General features: G+C 45.8%; 1 protein-coding gene across 4 annotated transcripts; it reads left to right on the forward strand.

The window, feature by feature from the left end:
* The first annotated feature begins 333 nt into the window (after positions 1-333).
* LOC124192866 (nuclear hormone receptor FTZ-F1 beta-like) lies at positions 334-18,182 on the forward strand. 4 transcript variants are annotated; one of them, XM_046586385.1, is made up of 9 exons: positions 334-872; positions 8,985-9,634; positions 11,227-11,346; positions 11,426-12,253; positions 12,339-13,271; positions 13,345-14,051; positions 14,122-14,374; positions 14,437-14,591; positions 14,705-18,182. In XM_046586385.1, the coding sequence occupies exons 2-9, from the start codon at positions 9,343-9,345 to the stop codon at positions 14,789-14,791; spliced, it is 3,375 nt and encodes a 1,124-aa protein (XP_046442341.1). In that variant the 5' UTR covers positions 334-872; positions 8,985-9,342; the 3' UTR covers positions 14,792-18,182. The 4 variants fall into 4 exon arrangements, with proteins under 4 accessions (XP_046442341.1, XP_046442351.1, XP_046442357.1 ...); XM_046586395.1 differs by lacking the exon at positions 334-872 and adding an exon at positions 7,360-7,447; XM_046586401.1 differs by lacking the exon at positions 334-872 and adding an exon at positions 7,419-7,620.

Consider the following 18,182-nt stretch of genomic DNA (forward strand, 5'->3'; position numbering starts at 1 on the left):
TACATGGCCATGGTGACGTCACATTGGCCACACAAAGGATTTTTTCTTTGTATAGAGACCCTGGCCATGCCCTGGCGGTACTACAGATACGACGACGAAGGTATGATTTAAAAAAGTTCCCCCGGTGTGTGTGTATATATATCAAGGGCGTTGGTCGGTCATTGTTTATTTTAATTCGATCCACGTTCCTTGATATTGTTGTTACACGAAGCGCGTTCAATTTGAAAGGGGTAGAAGAAACACACCCCGCCCGAGTGGATCGATTTTCAAAATGTTGTGCAGGTTTTGGCCGCTGGTAGCGCGCGCTGCGGTCGAATTTGAGAACAACTTGGCAACCAGGTAAAATGCACACACACACAGCCGCCAGCCGCACACAACGTTATTAGACTTGGAGTTGGAGAGTAGAAAAGTTGGAAAAAACTTTTTTTCTTCTCCACAGCAGAGCAGACACCACCAGTTTAGAGTCGAGACCTGTGCTCAGTGGTGGTGTGTGTGTGTGTGTGTTGCTGCATTTATTTTTTGATTTAGAGAAAATTGTGTGTCGTGTTTTGTTTGTTGTTGTGTGGCCTCGACTGGACAGTGTGTCGTCGACAGCAGAAGAAATCAGACGACACAAACAAGTTTGTATTTGTCGGTTGTCTCTTCACTTCACGTTGTGAAATGGTAACAAAACAAAAGGCGTCGTGTCGTGCCAATCGCTCGCCGTTGACCAGTTGACTTTAATTTTTCTCGGCCGACACCTGGGCTGCTGCTGCTGTGTGTGTGTGTGTGTGTGAAGGTCGGTAGTGTGTGTGTCGTGTGTGTGTGTAAAGAAGAAGAAGAAGGTTGGATGACGCCATTGAATAATATCCCGTAATTCACGTGTGGTTCAGGTGAGTGTCACTTTTTTTGAGGGGGTCCGTTTTGGGGCTTCGTGCATGTTGTGTCCACCCAACCGATTGAACTGCAGACGACGATATTTTTCGTTTGGCTAGCGAACGCAAATAAAACGTTGAATGGCTGCTAATTAGCTTTCCATAACGAGGCTCCAATGTCACGCTGGAACATATTTTTGTTGAGGAGCAGCTCATTAACACGATGGCACAAGAGGCTTTTTTTTGATTTATCTGTTGACTTGGGAATGGCACACAATGTCACCGACGTCCTTGGCCACCAGCATCTTGTCGGTGAATGTCAAACGTCAAGTCTCTTTTTCTTCTTTTTCCATATTGGCCCGGCTGTCCCGTTATTTTGTTTCTTTTTTTATTAATTTCCCGAACGGACAGACTTGATGGAGGTGAGACGTTCTTCTTCTTCCTGGTTTGGGTTCAGCAAGCCCGTTGCCACCTCCTCCTTTTTTCTCTCGGTTGTCTTATTACGACAGGCAGACGCACACACACATGTTTTGGTGTGTGTGTGTGCCATGCTCAAAAGAGAGAGTTTTTCGGGTGGCGTGAAAGGAAGAAGGGGAGGGAGGGAGTTGGGTGGTTCTCTCTCTCTGTGGCCGTGTGTTTCGGGAAGCGACCTTGACGACGACCTTCGTCGTCCTTGTGCTTTTTTGTTTCCTAATCCATTCCGGCCCCAAACTCCCGACAGGGGGAACACAACAACAAGAAGAAGAATGAAATGATTTAACAAAAAATGGATAAGAATTCTTTCGGGGGAAATGTAATATTTAAAATTGTGGCCTGGAGAGAAGAACGTCACGATCTTTTCACGATCCCACCCCTTACCACCACCATCAGATTGTGTGTGGGTTCGTGTTTGACTTTTGAAATTCAATCTGCCGGCGTTTTGATGCTTTTAAAGTTTTTATCCAATTTCGGGTATCTTTTGTTACCCTCCTGTCCATCATTTCTTTCGTTGTTGTTTTTTCGTTTGTTGGACTATTTTATTTTTATTGTTCTTGGATTTGATTTCTTTGGCTTTAAACAACATTTTAAAATCATTCGCGATTGCTATTTTTCCACTCGATTTGCGTTTCGACGAAAGAAAACGATAATAAACATTGGGACAACTGGACTTTTACTCGGTAGATGGCACTGGCGCCTGTTGGTGTTATCAACCGCCCCCCCCCCACCCAAAAACAAACGCCGATGCGAAAATGGATCTCACCTGTTGGGTAGACGAAAATGGACTAAATCGAATGAATTACCAAATTTTTATTTTGGAGGTTTTTTTCCCTTTAGCCGGGCCAAGTTAAAATCCGTAATGGGAATAATCTAGGGACTGCACTGGTGGTGTAGTAGAGCCGATGATTTATGTGAAGGTGATTGTTGGCGGCGTCGAGCACAGGTGTGCAACCCTCGGGGTTTTTTCTACTTTTTTTTAAAAATATAATCACACACACACACACGGACAGACAGAAAGGAGAAAAAAAAACCTTCAATCTTCTTTTTCTTTTTTCTTTGGCTAGTGTTGTTGTATGTTGTTGTACTACTACTGCTACAACTACTACTCCGCCCCTTCTCCTCCATTCGTTGATTCGTCGGTTGGTTCGTTCGTTCGGTCTTTTTTTTTTGTGTTTTCGATTCCGCCAAAGAACTGCATGTGAGGCCCCTCCAGTCATCGTTATCTCCTTTCAAAGAAAAAGAATATGACTATGTTTTTATTTAACCAGTAGAAGAAGAATGCATTGATTTTTTTCCTTTTTCTCTCTCAAATCAACTCGGAGGAGAGCAACACGCTGAAAGATTAGCCGACCCACCGTGAATCGTTTCACGTCGTTTCACAACAACAGAAGAAAGAAAGAAAAATCTCCTTTTTTCTTCTTGTGCGTGTGTTTTTCTTTCTTTTACTTTTCTCGTTCGTTCGTTCGTTTTTGTTGCCTTTTTGGCGTGGGCTTGTTAATCAACCGACTCGGCCAGGAATCTCGTTCGTTCGTGCGAGATTATTTCTCTCCTCTTGTTCGTTGTTTCTTTTTTGGGTGGAAAAACCTGAAAAAAGAAAAAGAAAATCCAGTCGTCGCTCTTGTTGCACCTGCACCTGCCCCCCAAAGAGGAGGCAGGTGGGAGGAGTCGTTTGTGATTTCCAACCACCACCGGTGGTCTCTCATCTCGCAAATGTATACACACAAGACGAATTTATTTATTTTTCTCTCGCATCTGTCATCTTCTCTCACCAAACAAAACTGTGTACAGCCTCTTCTCCCGATACATTTTCATTTATTGATCGACCGATTTTTTTTTTTGTTTTCGTGAATTCGTGAGAAATGGATTGAAGGATTCCGAGGGGAACGATTTTTTTCTTTATCTCCCTCCCCGTGAGTGGCTCATTGCCAGACCCCCCCACACACCGGATGAGTTGCGTTACGTGTTGCGTCACAACACAAGGTCGGATGAGCCATGTGATACGCGCCGTGTCGGATCGGCCTTGGGGCTTTTTTGTCTGGAACGTTCGTCCGATGGACCCCAAGTGGAAAAAGAAAATAAAAGAAGAAGAAGAATGTTCTGTTTGTCTTTTTTAAAAATAATAAAAAATAGTTGGCCAGTTTCTTTGACTAAAATGTTATCCATCCGGATGCGATGAATTGTAGATTTTTCCGTCTGGGAAATAATTGAAGAAGAAGAAGAAGAAAGATCCTTAATTGGTGTTATTGGACGATGATGTGATGATGATGATGGTCCCTCAGAGTCAAGACACACAAGAACTAACCCGGTGGTTATGTACGACGAAGATGATGATGATTATAGTTTATCAACATCATCGTTGATCACGGTCATCCATCGTCGCAGCTGCGCACGGCTGGACGAGTTCCAAAAACGCGTGAAATGCGCCAAGTCAAACATTTGGAACCCCCCGAAAATTACAAACAAAAAAAGACGAACGAAAAAATGGAGAACTGGATCTGATTGATATGCCCGTCGCGTTCGATTCGAGTTATTTTTTTGTTTTTTGTTTTTTGAATTTTCCCCAATCGTCCTTCTCTCTCTCTGCCTGTGCCCGGGATTTTTTCACGGGTTCACCGTCATGTCGTTCGGCGTCAATTTCCCCCTTGCTCCTTTGATGGTAAGGGGAAATGGGATGCCTTGCCTTGCTGCTGCCTGCTGGCAGTTCACGTCCTCGCCGCGTCCTTGTCCAAGGTTTTCTTTTCTTTTATTTATTTTTTTTTTCGGGGTGGACACGCACGCCGTGAACGGGCGGCGGCAGCGGTTGGCGTGATCGACGGACGGACCGCCGAATTTTTTTCTTTTTGTTTTCCCACCACGAAAAAATCAAATAATTTTTTCTTTTTGTTTCTACGACGACTGCTGGGATAATATTTTGTGCCGGACACACAAAAGTGGCCGTGACTCGATTAGTTTGTTGTGATATCGGCAGACGCCTTCACGCTGGGCGCAAAACAATGGCACAGCCAGTCCCCGTCCCCCCGAATGGCCAACGTGCAAGGTCGATTATCTCCCGCGGTCGCAAAACTTTTTCTTTTTTTTTTTCCATTTTTCTTTTGTAAGTACATAACTAGCTCGGGACACCTGGTCTGGCTGGCCATCATCATCGTTTGGCCACCTGCGAAATCATAATAACACACGTACGATGGGCGTTTCTCTCGACTCTTTTTTTTTTTTTTTTCTTATTCCCTCCCTTTTTTTGAATGGCGGCGTTTGAACGGGAACGTGAAAAAGAAGAAAATGGCCATCACGAAAATGAGCGAGAGAGCGAGGCCATTGATGGAGACTCGCTCTCCACTTGAATGGCGCCCAAAGGTGAAAATTCTTTTTCGCCAAAATATAAAAATTGAAAATAAAATAAATAAAGAAAAAATATCTTTCGGGAGTCTCTTTTGATGAGCCAGAAAAACGAGTTGTGTAGAATTGAAAGAGGGATAGAAGAAACGGGGCTATTCACGCAACAATGGCATCCCCCCATCTCTCCATGCACTTTATATCAACCTGTCCTTCCCTCCCGCTGGCCGCTTTTTTTTTTCAAAAAAAGAAAAAGAAATCCGACCGAATGCATTTTCTTCTTCTTCTCCCGCCGCCATTTGGGACGATGTGATTCTTTTCCATCTGGTTGTTTTGTCTTTTCTTGACTAAATAAGGAGCTGCTCCTCTAGTGGGAGATTTTTCGGTTCTAAGTGGGCGCCCATCCTTTCGTCCTGCCTGTCGTCCATGTTGTTGTTGTTGTTGTACTAGGGGGGTAGAAGAGGAGGTTTACCTACTCATCTTTGATTTCCTTGTTATCTCGGGGAGATTTCCCGGTCCGGCATTTCATCCCTTTTGGGTTTTTTTCTTTCCCCGTGAGGAAAAGGAAGGGGAAAGAGGGTCTGAAATGTCAGTCGTGCAATGCAGATGGCCGCAGGGTGATGGAGCCAAGAATTCCCGCATGAATCACAGCAGTAGGCCTATCTATCACCGTCCCCGTCTAGGATTCGGGAGAAATAGATTATCTCATTTTTGTTTTTTAGTCCTCTAATGTACATTAGTCCTTCAATGTTACATGTCCCCCCCATCTCACCATTGGGTGCAACCTTGGGAGAGTTGGAATTGAGGGATTTTGGTGAGTGATTCGACCTTGTGCGGCCCAACGACTTGACGAGGCGACGACAACTCACAAAGAAACTAAACATGAAACGTGAAAGAAGAAAGAAAGAAAGAAAAAAGAGATTTACACGCGGTCAAAAGGTGCACATCAATAAATTACGAGTGTTATCTCTCTCTCGTTGCTGGGAAGGGAAATTTATTCCCGTCATTGAGAGATCGGGAAATGTGCAGATGTGATAACGGGAGATTCTAGATGCATCCCGACTCGCGGGACACGACATTTTTTTGATTTATGTCAAAGTTTACCGAGGAGCCAAATAAATTTCAGGTGATGATGATGATGCAATCGCCTGGAAGAAATTCTTTCGTTTCTTACCTGTCCGCATTGCCACCGACCGAAAAAATGTATGTCTCTCCTTTGGTTGGGTTTAATTTTGATTGTTAAAAAATAAAAATAAATGTATGCACATTGTGAGATGGGTGGTGGTTGTTGTTGTTTTAACGCCAGTCGGGTTTGACCGTGCCGCTGGTTTCAGCTTCTTCCCGTGACGTGATGAATGAGAGAAGAAAAGGAAAAATTATCATTTAATTCTAGACTCTCTGAGGCTGGCATTGTTATTGTTTATTCATTTTCGTCTTATACAAGTCCCATTTTCCCTTTTTTTTAAAAATAAATTTTTTTGTTTTTGAGCGATTTCGTGAGATGTCGAGAAAAATGTTTGGGGTTTTGATTTGGCCCTTTCTCACCGACTCCCGAAATCAGTTCACGGAATTCTTCCATTCGCATTACCCCGACCGGCGATTTTATTTTGTTTTTCTTTTCGTTTTATTTTTTTTGGCATATGGTGGCGTGTCGTCCAATCAGCATCACACGCACAGCAGTTTTTTTTGGAGGGCAGATGGGAGTGAATGAATGAGCGAATCTATGAATGAATGAATATCAAGCTCGCGCATTTATTTCCAAAAATACCAATGCTCATTTCATCGCTCCCTTTGGTTTCTCGTTGGGCATTTTTTAAATCTTTTTGGCCATTTCGTGATTGAAGGGCCATTTCATCAATCGAAAAACAAATTGTTTCAGTTTTTCTTTTATTTGAAATTTGGAATTTTTTAAAATCAAATCAATTAAAAATTTAGGTTTGGTTTAATTGTTTGCAATTGTGGACGTAAAAAATGATTGGCCAAATGTTGAAAAGAAATATTTTTAAAAAAATTGACTTTGGTCGGGTAGTAAAGGGTGGGGGAGGAGGAGGAGGGAGAGAACGTTTGTTGCCTTTGTGGAAATTTCGTGAGTCCCGCGTGCGTGTGGAGGAGAGTCGTAGCCGGAGGGTGCCGACAGATTTTTTCTTTTTTTCTCTTTCTCTTGTCTTTCTTTTCTTTTCTTTTTATCAACTATTTTCCCCTTCTCCGCGTTCCTCGTCCATTTCTCTTCGTGGAAAATCAAAGGGCGGCCCGAACTCAACCAAAGGCGCTCAGGGTCCAAAAAAGAAAAAGAAGAAAAAGAAAATGGAAAAGAAAGAAGAAGAAGAAGAAGACGAAGTGGATAAGAATCACGCAACTTCTCCCAGACTTTTAACACCCGCGGGGGTTTCTTCTCTTTCTTCTCTCTCCTTCGTTACCTGGCCGAGGTTTTTTTTTTACCTCCCGCTCTCCCACCTCCCACCACCACCACCTCCTTCGCCGGATGGTTTTTCGTGTGTGCGTGTGTGTGTCTGTGGCCCCTCTGTGCGGTGGCTGTTGGAAACGAAAGAAAACGGCGTTTGGTTTGTTCGCCTTCGGGACTTTTTCTTCTTCTTCTCTTTCCTTTTTGCTCCGAGTTTTCATCACGTTTTGCCTCATTCCTTCGTTCGTTTGCCTGCCTCCCTCCCGTTTTGTGATTCGTCCGTGGGTCGGGCTGACTGGCGATGGCCGAGGCCTCGCCATCGACTGGCAACTCCGCCACCGACTGCGAGTCTCACTCAGTCCTTGGTCGTCCACCGTCCTGCCAGGTGTGTGTCGTGTGGTGGTTGTTGTTGTTGTTGTTGTTTTGGTTGTTTTTTGTGCTGTTGTTTCTCATTCTTTTCTCTCTCCCCGCAGACTCTTTTTCTTCTCCTCCTCTTGTGTGAATGTGTGTGTGTGTGTTGTTGGTGTTGCGCCAGTGCATTTGCAATCAAAGAGAGAGGTACGACGACGACTGATTGTCGAATGATTGACGCACACCTTGACCGCCTTCGCCGACAGGATTGGCCAACCGACAAACCCCGCAATGTTTCGCATTTCTTTCCCATTTTCACCTGCCCGTTGCCAATCATTGCGTCAATCGCGGCAGCACAGGACCCAAAATTCTGAATTGTGTCTCATCGGGTCGTCCCGAGTGTCGAGTTTCTTCGTCATATTTCTAGTTTTTCTTCCCTCACCAGTTTTTGATTCGTTACACGACAAACTTGAAAGAATTCAGAATTATTATTTTTTTGAATGGAAGGAATGGTGTAGGTAGGGGGTGATGGTGGGGTTAGGGTGGTTAGGTTGATGGATAATGTTGTGACCCGTTTCTTTCCCCTTTTGTCACGGTGAGTCATTCGTTCGGGTCTTGTGATTGTGGTTTGGACATTTGTAAAACTCGTCTGGCCTTTATTCAACAAGTCTGGCCAGCCCGCAGATGTTTTGTTCACGTTTTTATTTTTATTTCGTTTTTTTCAGGGGGGGGGGGTTTTATTTGTCGGGTCGGGACTCGGGAGAAGAAGAAGAAGAAGAGCATTTGATTATTTCGCATTTATTTTTATTATCTCGAAAGAAGAAAAAAAGAAAAAAAGTCGTTAGCCAAGCCAAGCCATCAAGGAATTGTAGTTTTGTTGTTTTCTTTTCTTTTTCGGTTGGCCCCGCCACCTGTGCGCACGGCGGCGGTCTCCTTCGGAATTCTTTCGGAAATGGCTAAAGGGCACAACAACTTTGGAAGAAAAGAAGAAGAAGAAGAAGAAGAAACAGGAGGAGAGGATAGGGCGGGGCCGGCAGCTCGGACCACACACACACACACTCACGCACGCACGGATATGTGTGTCTGTAGATTTTTCTTTTTTTCTTTTTCGTGAAAGGAACGGGAGGGAGTTGGAAAATGTTACCAAACTCGATCTCCTCCGCTTGTCCCCCCGCGCGTCCATTTTTGATGAATTCGTGTCCGGTTATTTTCGCCGCCGTTTGTTGTTTCTCCTATTGGGAGTCAGGCCAACAGCCCGGCCACAACTCACACCACCGGTTGCGTCCGTCGTCGTCTTTCTGTCCAGTCCAGTCCCGCTCATCTTTTTTCATTTTTTATTTTTATTTCCCTTTTGGTCATGTGGCAAATTGGGGAGGCAAAAGGACGAAAGGAGGAGGAGGCGTTCACATGGGGGGGGGGGTGGATGCGAAAAGTGAAGCGAATTCTTTTTTGTTTATTTTCCTCGTCTCCTCCTCCCCCAACTTTCTAATCCAATTTCATCGCCAATTCTTTATTTTATTATTGATTTTCTTTGATAAAATTGATTAATCATTGGGTTGTTTATGCAACAGGTGAATGGAATGGTGACGCAAATTGGGTGTCGGAAGAGCTCGGCTCCGACCGGACGACAAATCGAATCAACTGCAGAGCGGCCGCCGCTGACATCATCGCACCGGATGATGATGCCCAGGCATCCAGCCTCCTCCAATTAGGCAGAAATTAATCGTCGAACCTCAGACGCCCCTTTTTATCTTCTTTCTCTAATCAAAAAACAAAACACAAAACTATTTATCTGATTCCTGAACCAGAAAAAGGGAAAATAAGGAGGGAAAAGTGTCTTGTGCCCAGTGTCTGGTTGTTGTTGTTCAAGTGGATCAAATTGTTGATCTTTGTGTTTGCGTGGAACGTGTGTCAGTGTCGTGGGTGGGAATGAATGACCGGCCGCCGTCGTCGTCATCCGGCGACGCCGGCGCTGCTCCTCCCGGTCCCTCACCTGCCGCTGCCACTGCCGAAGGAGGAGGAGGAGGAGGAGGAGGTTGGGCCATGGTGCAAGACTCGAATGGACCGGCTGGACCGGACACGATCCAGCATCACGACCAATCGCCTTTCGTGACCCACAGTAGTCATCGGAATAGCAGCGGCCAATATCATCACAACAACCACCACCATCACCACCAACACAACAGCCTCCATGTCTATCATCAGCCTCACCTTATCAAAGGTTTGTTGTCCGTCCGTCTAACCCCTTGTTTATCATTACCCCCCCATCCCCCCCCCTCAAAATGCCCAGGGAAGAGCAGTAGGAGAAGATGAAGAAGAAGAAAACAAGGCGACTCCTCGTGTGTTATTATTATTATAGGTGCTCGTTATAAGGGGCCGGCTGCTGGCCCAGTCGTTATTTCTCCTCCTCTTTTTTTCTTTTAATTTTTGAAAAAATAAAAAAATGGCGAATGAGCCAAAAGGAAAGGCAAAAAAGAAAAAAAGAAATTAAGAAAACAAAAAGGATAGAGAAAAGTTGTTTTTGGATGGCCGCCAAAGCCAAGCGCGCAGGTGGTGTTGATTGCCTTATTTTTTCTTCGTTTTCTTCTTCTTCTTCTTTTTCGAAAGTTTGAGAAGAAGAAGAAGAAGAAGAAGAGAAAGAGAGCCTGCGAGGAGAGAGAGAGAAAGAGAGAAAAGTCGACGGGCTATTGACCCGCGGTCTCACGCGCTGACGGTAGATGGAATAAGTAGAAGCTCGACGATTCTCTCTCTCTCCCGAATGGAAAGGAAAAGAAGAAGAAGACGGAGGCACTGGCCTTCACGCCGTGCACCTTGGCCAAGCTCCTCCCCAGGACATTGCCTCCTCCTTTCTTGCCAGTTGCCAGTTGTTTGTAGGCTCATGTCACCCACCTCTCTCCCACCCCACCCCACCACCACCACCACCGACAACTTTTTTCTTATTTTTTCGGTGGAGAATTTCGGCTGAGAGACAATCAGCAGACAGAAAGAAAACGACAAGTTTGCGTTACGTGTCCGTATAAGAAACGAGACTCTCCTCCTCCCTGCAAGAGAGGGGGGTATTCACCATTCGGTGGGGGGGGGGGGGATTGGGGTGGTTGAAAAAGAGATTTTCTTCTTGTTCAAATTTGTTGGTATCCTTGGATGTTTGTGCCAACAACAACAACAACCCCAATCGATGCCAACTCTCTCCCGACGTGGCCGTCTCGAATTGTTTGGCTCTCCTTTTCGCCAGCCACACGGGAAAGGTGCGGCCATGGCCGAGGTCTTTGAACGCAACTCAACCACCACCACCGTCGCCGCCGCCACTCTCTCCTTTTTTCGTTGGTTGGTTGGTTGGTTGGTTCCAGCAGAGCGAGAGAGAGCGAAAGTCTGCCGTCAGCCATTTTCCCATTTCCAGACAAATGTGGGTCCGTGGAAAACCAAAAGAAACAAATCAAAATCAAAAAGCGCACGCAATTCTTCTTCTTTTTCCCAATTTCCCAATTTTCCCGGTTCCTTCCGCAATGATTCCGTAATTATTTGGGTCCGCATAATCGGAGTCTCAGCCCATCGCCGAGATGGACAAGCTGTTTTTTCTGTTTCTCTCATTGCGGTGGTTGGTGTTGTTGCTGTTGTTGTTTGGCAGTCGAAACACCACAGCGCTGGATTCGACAGCTGCTCAATGTCGACCTCCCCAATGGAATTTTTATTTCATTTGAGACGGGCGTCATTTTTTCAAAAGATCAAACTCGTAGAATTAAAATCTAATGGAAATGTGAAATTTAAACAAGAAACGAATTATTAATCAAATGGATGAAAATTGCCGGAATACAGGTGGAATGTCGAACGGACTGGGCGATTTGGAGGCGCCGCAACAGCAGCAACACTTCCATCAGCATCACCACGAGGCGGAATCGGACGCCGACGAAGAAGTCAGGAGCCTCGATTTGCCCGGTAAGCAATTTCAGCTGAAACCTTGTCATTGGGTTAATGTTATCATCATAATCATCTTTGATTTGATTTGTCATGACAGCTCAAGTGGGCATCGATTTGCGGAGTAAACGGGTCGGATCGACCGAGGCGCTGGACAGGGAACGGCCCATGTCGTGGGAGGGCGAATTGTCGGACCAGGAGGTCAGCCAAATGGACCAGCAGGAATTGCCTTCGGGTCCTTTGCTGAACGCCTGTCCATCGGCCGCCGAAACGTCAGCAGCGACGGGCAGCGGACCCAGCCCACCCCAACAGCCGCCACCTCCTCTTCCGGCCCAGACGACGGCGTTGGCAGCGATGGCCGGACTCAAGACGGAGCCCATCCACGAGGAGGAGGCCGAGGAGGAGCTGGACGAGGATGAGCACGAAATGGAAGGCATCCAGTCGGCCGGGCCGGGCAGCCCACAGCCCATGTGCACCAACGCCGGAGAGGAGAATGAAGCGGATTGCGGAGGAGGTCATCCACATCTGGTCATGCCGCCGCCCTCCTTGTCGTTTCACCACCACCTCCAGCAACAACAGCAGCAGCAGCAACAACAACATCAGGCGACGCCGACGGCCGAAATCAAGACGGAAGTGCCCTGGAATGCGGGCGATTGCGGGCAGCTGAAGGCGGAACCGTCGGGTTGCATCCGCCCCAGCCCGCCACTTCTGACGTCAGTTGGAGGGACTGCCATTCCGGCGGTGGTTTCTAGTGCCAACACGACGACGGCGGTGACGACGACGACGCCGTCCAGCGCAGCCAATGGCGGATCGACTCCGTCAGCCGTAGCGAGGCCGACCTTCGGCGAAGCCTTTACCGGTCACACTCCGCTGGCCAGCCCGCTGACGAGTCGTCATCCCATTCGATTGCCATTATCCGCCGTTTCCGGTAAAACTCTTTTTCTTCTTCTTGTTTTGTCTTGTTGTTGTTGCATTCGCTTACGTTTGATGTTGTTGTTCTTATCAACCGACAGGAGGTCTTCCACATCCGCCGACGCCTTCGCCCGACTCGGCCATCCATTCTGCCTATTACTCACCGACGGCCAGTCCGGGCCAATCGCGGCACCGCTCGGGCAGTGGGTTGAGCTCGCCTTATTCGCACCGGGCCAGCCCGTCGCTGTCGCGCAATAATTCCGACGCCTCCCAATACTCTGTCCACTCGCAATACGGCGGATCGCAGTACAGCTACAGCTCGGCACCCTCACCCCTCAGCCCGTCACCCGCTCAATCGCCCGTTCAGCCCAGGCACATGGCCATGCTGTCGGCCGCCGGATATGGACTCCCAGGACGATCCGGCCCAGGAGGAGGACTCGTCGGCGGCTGCAACAACAGCAGCAACGGCGAATTCCCGCCCTCGCCGCTCCTCTACCGGCATGGCATTCCCGGACCCTTTCCCGGCGCCACTCCGGCCGGATCACTGCCCGGCGTTCGAGACTTGGAGATCAAAAGCGAGCCGGCTGGTGCTGCCGGCCATCATCACAACCATCACCACCACCACCAGCACCAACATCAGCATCAGCATCAGCAGCATCCGTCTGGCGGATTGGGGCTGTCGTCCCACGAGACGCAGGACGACAACAGCCGCGGCGAAGGATCTGGCGAGGAGAAGAGCGGATTGAATCCGTCTGATCTGGCCCAGCACACGGCGTCGTTGGCGGCCCAGGCGGGCATTTCCCGGCAGCAGCTGATCAACAGCCCGTGCCCGATCTGCGGCGACAAGATTTCCGGCTTCCATTACGGCATCTTCTCGTGCGAGAGCTGCAAGGGATTCTTCAAGCGGACGGTGCAGAACAAGAAGAACTACGTCTGCCTCCGCGGCGCCGCCTGTCCCGTCACCATCGCCACACGCAAAAAGTGTCCGGCCTGTCGATTTGAAAAGTGCCTCAACACCGGCATGAAACTGGAAGGTACGGCATCCCCCTCCTCTCACATATCACATTTCAAATGCGAATTTTAATTCTTTTGTTTTAAAATTTCCAGCCATCCGCGAGGATCGAACTCGAGGCGGACGGAGTACTTACCAGTGTACTTATGCCGTGCCCAGCGGGTCGGGAGCGTCGACGGGTCTTGTGGGCGGCGATCCGTCGGTGGGCGGTTCTTCCTCGACTGGAAACGGAGGCGGAGGCAGCGGAGGCAAAGTCCTGCTGACGCCCAACGGCGACAGCAGCAGCTCCAGGTCGATGGATTCATCCGAATGGAGCTCGTCGCCTCCGTCGGCCACTCCGGCCGGAGGTGGTGGTGCCCATCACCACCACCACCACCACGGCCACGGCCATCACAACAACCACCACAGCAACAACCACCACCTGTTGCTGCACCACCAGCATCCGCACCATCCCAGCAACTCGTCGGCGGCCGTTCCGCAGCTCCTCCTCGAAATTATGAACGTGGAGCATTTGTGGCACTGCAACGAGTCGGACGGAGCGGCGGCAGGCGGCCAGCAGCATCGCAGCAACAGCGGCGGAGGGGCCGCGTCTTCCTCTTCTTCTTCTTCCGGCAAGTCGACGACGGCCCACAACAACGGCGACGGCGGAGGAGGCAACAATCACAGCAACGGAAACAGTGGCGGTGGTGGTGGGACGGCCGCCGAAGGCGATTCCGTCTCGAGTTTGTGCAGCATCGCCGACCACCGCCTCTACAAGATCGTCAAGTGGTGCAAAAGTCTTCCCCTCTTCAAAAACATCCAGGTGAGAATCCATTGCAAATGTCATTGCCCATTTCGATTTTTTAATTCAATTGTGTTGGTTGGTTCTCCAGATTGACGATCAGATTTCGCTGTTGATCAACACGTGGTGCGAGCTGTTGCTGTTTGCCTGTTGCTTCCGCTCGGTGGCCACTCCGGGCGAGATCCGCATTTCCCACGGCAAGTCCATCACCCTGGAACAGGCCCGCGCCCTGGGCCTTAGCTCTTGCATCGAGCGCATGATCCACTTTACCGACCACTTGCGGAGGCTCCGCGTCGACCAGTTTGAATACGCCGCCATGAAGGTCATCATCCTCTTGTCTTCCGGTGAGTCCTGGCATTCTACATTTTCATTCCGTCCTTAACTGATTTGGTTCTTTTTTATTCAGACACGAGTGGACTGAAGGAATCGGAAAGTGTTCGCAGTTCGCAGGAGTCGGTGCTCAAAGCCTTGCAGCAGTACACCCTGTCGCACTATCCGGACGTGCCCTCCAAATTTGGCGAACTTTTGCTCCGGATACCCGAGCTGGAACGCACTTGCCAGGTAAGACTTGCGCCCGTTTTGACACGAGTTCTCTCTCCCTATTGCGTCTAATTTTTTCCAGTGGGAATTCCAACTGAAAATGTTTTTAATTAATTTTGAAATGGAACCGACAGGTTGGCAAAGACATGCTGACCGTCAAACGCGAGGGAGACGGCCAAGGATTCAATTTGTTGATGGAACTCCTTCGCGGAGATCATTGACCATCTCCAGACACACACAAACCACAACAAACACAACACACACAAGAATCATCACGCAACTCGAATAAGAAAATCAAATGTTTTTTTTCTTTCTTTGATTCATTTTTTGTTTTTTTGAACTTTGGACGACGTTTTGGCGAAACAATTTCGGACTCGTTTTTGCGTGTCGTGCGGACACGATTCTCGACTGTGATGGAAGCTCCGCGCCGAAATGGATTCGTCGCTATCGTCTTAGGCAAACTTTTGATTCTTCGTCACGCAACAGATTCCTTCCATTGAAAAAGAAAAAAAGAGAAAACAAAAAATAATAAAAAATGCGGAGATGATAATAATTTGGAAACCAGAACCCATTCCACGGAACTGAACCGATGCCCAGTGAATAAGAATATGTAAGCAATGATTGTGTTTTAAGTAGTGCTTCGTGCTCTAGTGAAGGAAAACCCATTTCGACACACTCGCTCCTCTATGCAAACGGAAAACTGTGCAAAAATATTTCGAAACAAAGGCGATTTTTTCGTTTTTTGTCAAGGGAAAACCACAAGATAAAAAAAAAAGTGAACAGAATTTTTGTGTTTTTTTTTATCTTTCGCTCCGTCGCTGGGACGGAAAGGACCCCCAGTAAAAACAACAACAAAAAAATCCAAGTGATGTTTTTTCTTTTTTGTCTTGTGTTGTCGATCCAGTGTTTTTATGTACCAGCCCAACTTTCTTTATGACTATTCATTTTTATTTCTCTTGTTTTTTCTTCGGTTCTTCTTTTCGTTTGATTCCGTTGTTTTTACATACTCCGACTAGTGCAATCTGCCCCCGTACTCTATCACGTCGTTTCAGATTCTGTTATAATCTCTCCTTTTTATTTGAATTTTCAGATTCTTGTTTTTTTTGTTTTCTTCTGTCCCGACATCTGACGGGACGGGAGAAAAAAACCCCATGAGGCTATTTCAACAATTCCTTTTTCTTTTCGTACTACTACACAACTAGATGCTCTCTCTTTTTCTAATTTTGTTCCAGTTTTTATTTTTCTCTTTTCATTAGCGAGGGAATATATTGAACGTGGTCAACCAACCGTCACATCCAAAGTATTACGCTGCGAATTGGGACGATGGAAAATGTTGCAACATTTTCTTTTTTTTTTTTTTTTCAATGAAATTTGGGCAGGTGTCTTTATCGGGGGGGTTTCCTTTTTCTTTTTTTCCCACCCACTCTTTTTTCAAATGAAAGCCGGTGATTTTTTGCTATATCGTTTCGAACAAATTGAAATGGGGAGAGGGGACAAAACATTTATTTAATCGCTCGGAAAATCCACACTCCCCCCAGTGATGCTAGAATGATTTTATTTTGATTAATTTTTGGAAAAACAAAATATGAATTGAATCTCTTTAAATACTTTTTGTCATTCAATAAGGAAAACAAAGGCGACTATTTGGCAATAATAATAATTTTTGAAAGATGTGTCGATTGTTTTTTGAATTTTTCGATGCCTTTTGGAATGGATTCACCGGATAAATTTGCAAACCAATAATTTTTATTTTTTGAAATTACCAAACTCCCTCTGCCCAACAGCCAGATGACATGTATTTATTATACTCTCTTTCTTTTGTAAGGGTTATTTGATTTCAAATTCATTTCCCCACCATTTCTCTGTTTTTGTTATTTTCTATAAATTTTATTCGGGAAGATTTTTCGGTTTCCTCTTATTTCTCAAGACAGCTTTTCATTTTTTCTCTCCTGTCGTCTTCTTTTCGGTTCTCTTTTCTATCCTTACGTCTTTTTGATTCAGTTTGTCAGCAGCAGGAATAACGATATATGGGAGGAACTTTGCAATCATATTGATTCCCTAAATTGTGCCATTTTTTTACTGAAAGAAAGGGAGAGAAGCTAAGGGAATTCAACTTTTGGATCAAAGGACGACTTTGGTGACGACGTTTTTTAATAACAGAAAATAAGAACATTATATTCCCTTCACCCCCTTTTTTTTCGACTGCGAAAGGAGCAACATTTCGAGTGCCTTGGACATTTGTTTTTTTCTAAATTTTTTTCAAAGTTCCCGGTTGTCTTTGATCATGGCTCGAATTCCGATCTATCACATTGTCCTCGGTCTTCCCCCTTGTTTAGTTTTTTTGTAGCTTATTATATTATAATTCGCTCTCTCGGGTTTGTCGGAAGGAAAAAGAAAAATGTATTAACTTTTGATTGAGGTTTATTTTGTCATTTCTCCCAGTTTCTGTTTGGTTTCCTGGCGCATTGGTTTTTGAAATCTTAAATTTGATTTGAAATTTTTTTTTAAATTTTTTAACGGGATGGGTAGACCAGGAGAGCTATAGGGTTCCGTTGATTATGAATTGTAATCTGTTTGTGGAGTGAATTAATCTGCGCTGAAAATATCGTCTTGTTCGTCCCCCCCAATTTTATTTTTCCGAATCAATTTTTAAAAAATTTCTTTTCGAGTTCTTTATATCGTGTTCTCTTTTATTTTGTTTTTTATTCGAAAAAAGGAGGAAATACGCAAACAATTGAATCGAATGTTTTTATATATTTACATACTTATGGGATGGAAACAGTGTACATATCAAAAATACTGTACCATGACATGAAGAATTTGTTTGGTCTTGTGTATGTGTGTGTGTGCTAAAGGAGAGAGAGAGAGAGAGACAACCAAATCAAGAATCATTTTCCCCACCAGCCAGCCCAGCTCTGATTTCTTTCCACTCACCAAAGTGTCTTCTTGACTCCCGCCCCCCTCCTCCGCCGTGTTGTGATTTAGCCATAGTGACGTGCAGCCAATCCCACCGTATATATTTCCCTCCCTTTTTTCTGATTTTTATTTTATTTTTTCAAATCGTCGTCTGACTTTTTCCTCTCGTTTTCAATTGAATATCCCCGTGACAAAAGAAGAAGAAAAAAGAACCACCGAATCCACCACTACTACACGCATCTTCCAAATCCATCGATCCTCCTGACCTCTTTGATGTGCTCACCCAAATTCTACTTAGCTAAAAGGAGCTCTCCCTTTTGTCTCTTTTTTAAAAAAATCATTTGCAGCAGCTCTATACTTTTCGATTTGTTTGTTTTTTAAAATTTAAAGTAAGAAAAAAAAAGATTCAAAAAAGTCTTTCCGTCTTGTTCTTCTCTCCGTCTGAAAAACATTCTCCTCTCTTTTATATGATTTGGTTGGAAAAAACAAACAAACAAACTTTGATTATAATCACACAAATCTTTTTTGGATTGAAATTTTGTGTTTTTTTGGTTTCTGTCGCCTTGTGAAGGTGGGAAATGATGAAGGGAGAAAAAAGAAGAAAAAAGAAGAGTTCTGAGTAATATGAATAACATAATGCATTTTTTGTGAGTGTCTCGATGCTAGTGTGGAAATAAAATTCATGAGGTTGTTATA

Source organism: Daphnia pulex, chromosome 1, assembly GCF_021134715.1.
Source record: "Daphnia pulex isolate KAP4 chromosome 1, ASM2113471v1".
NCBI classification, from domain to species: domain Eukaryota; kingdom Metazoa; phylum Arthropoda; class Branchiopoda; order Diplostraca; family Daphniidae; genus Daphnia; species Daphnia pulex.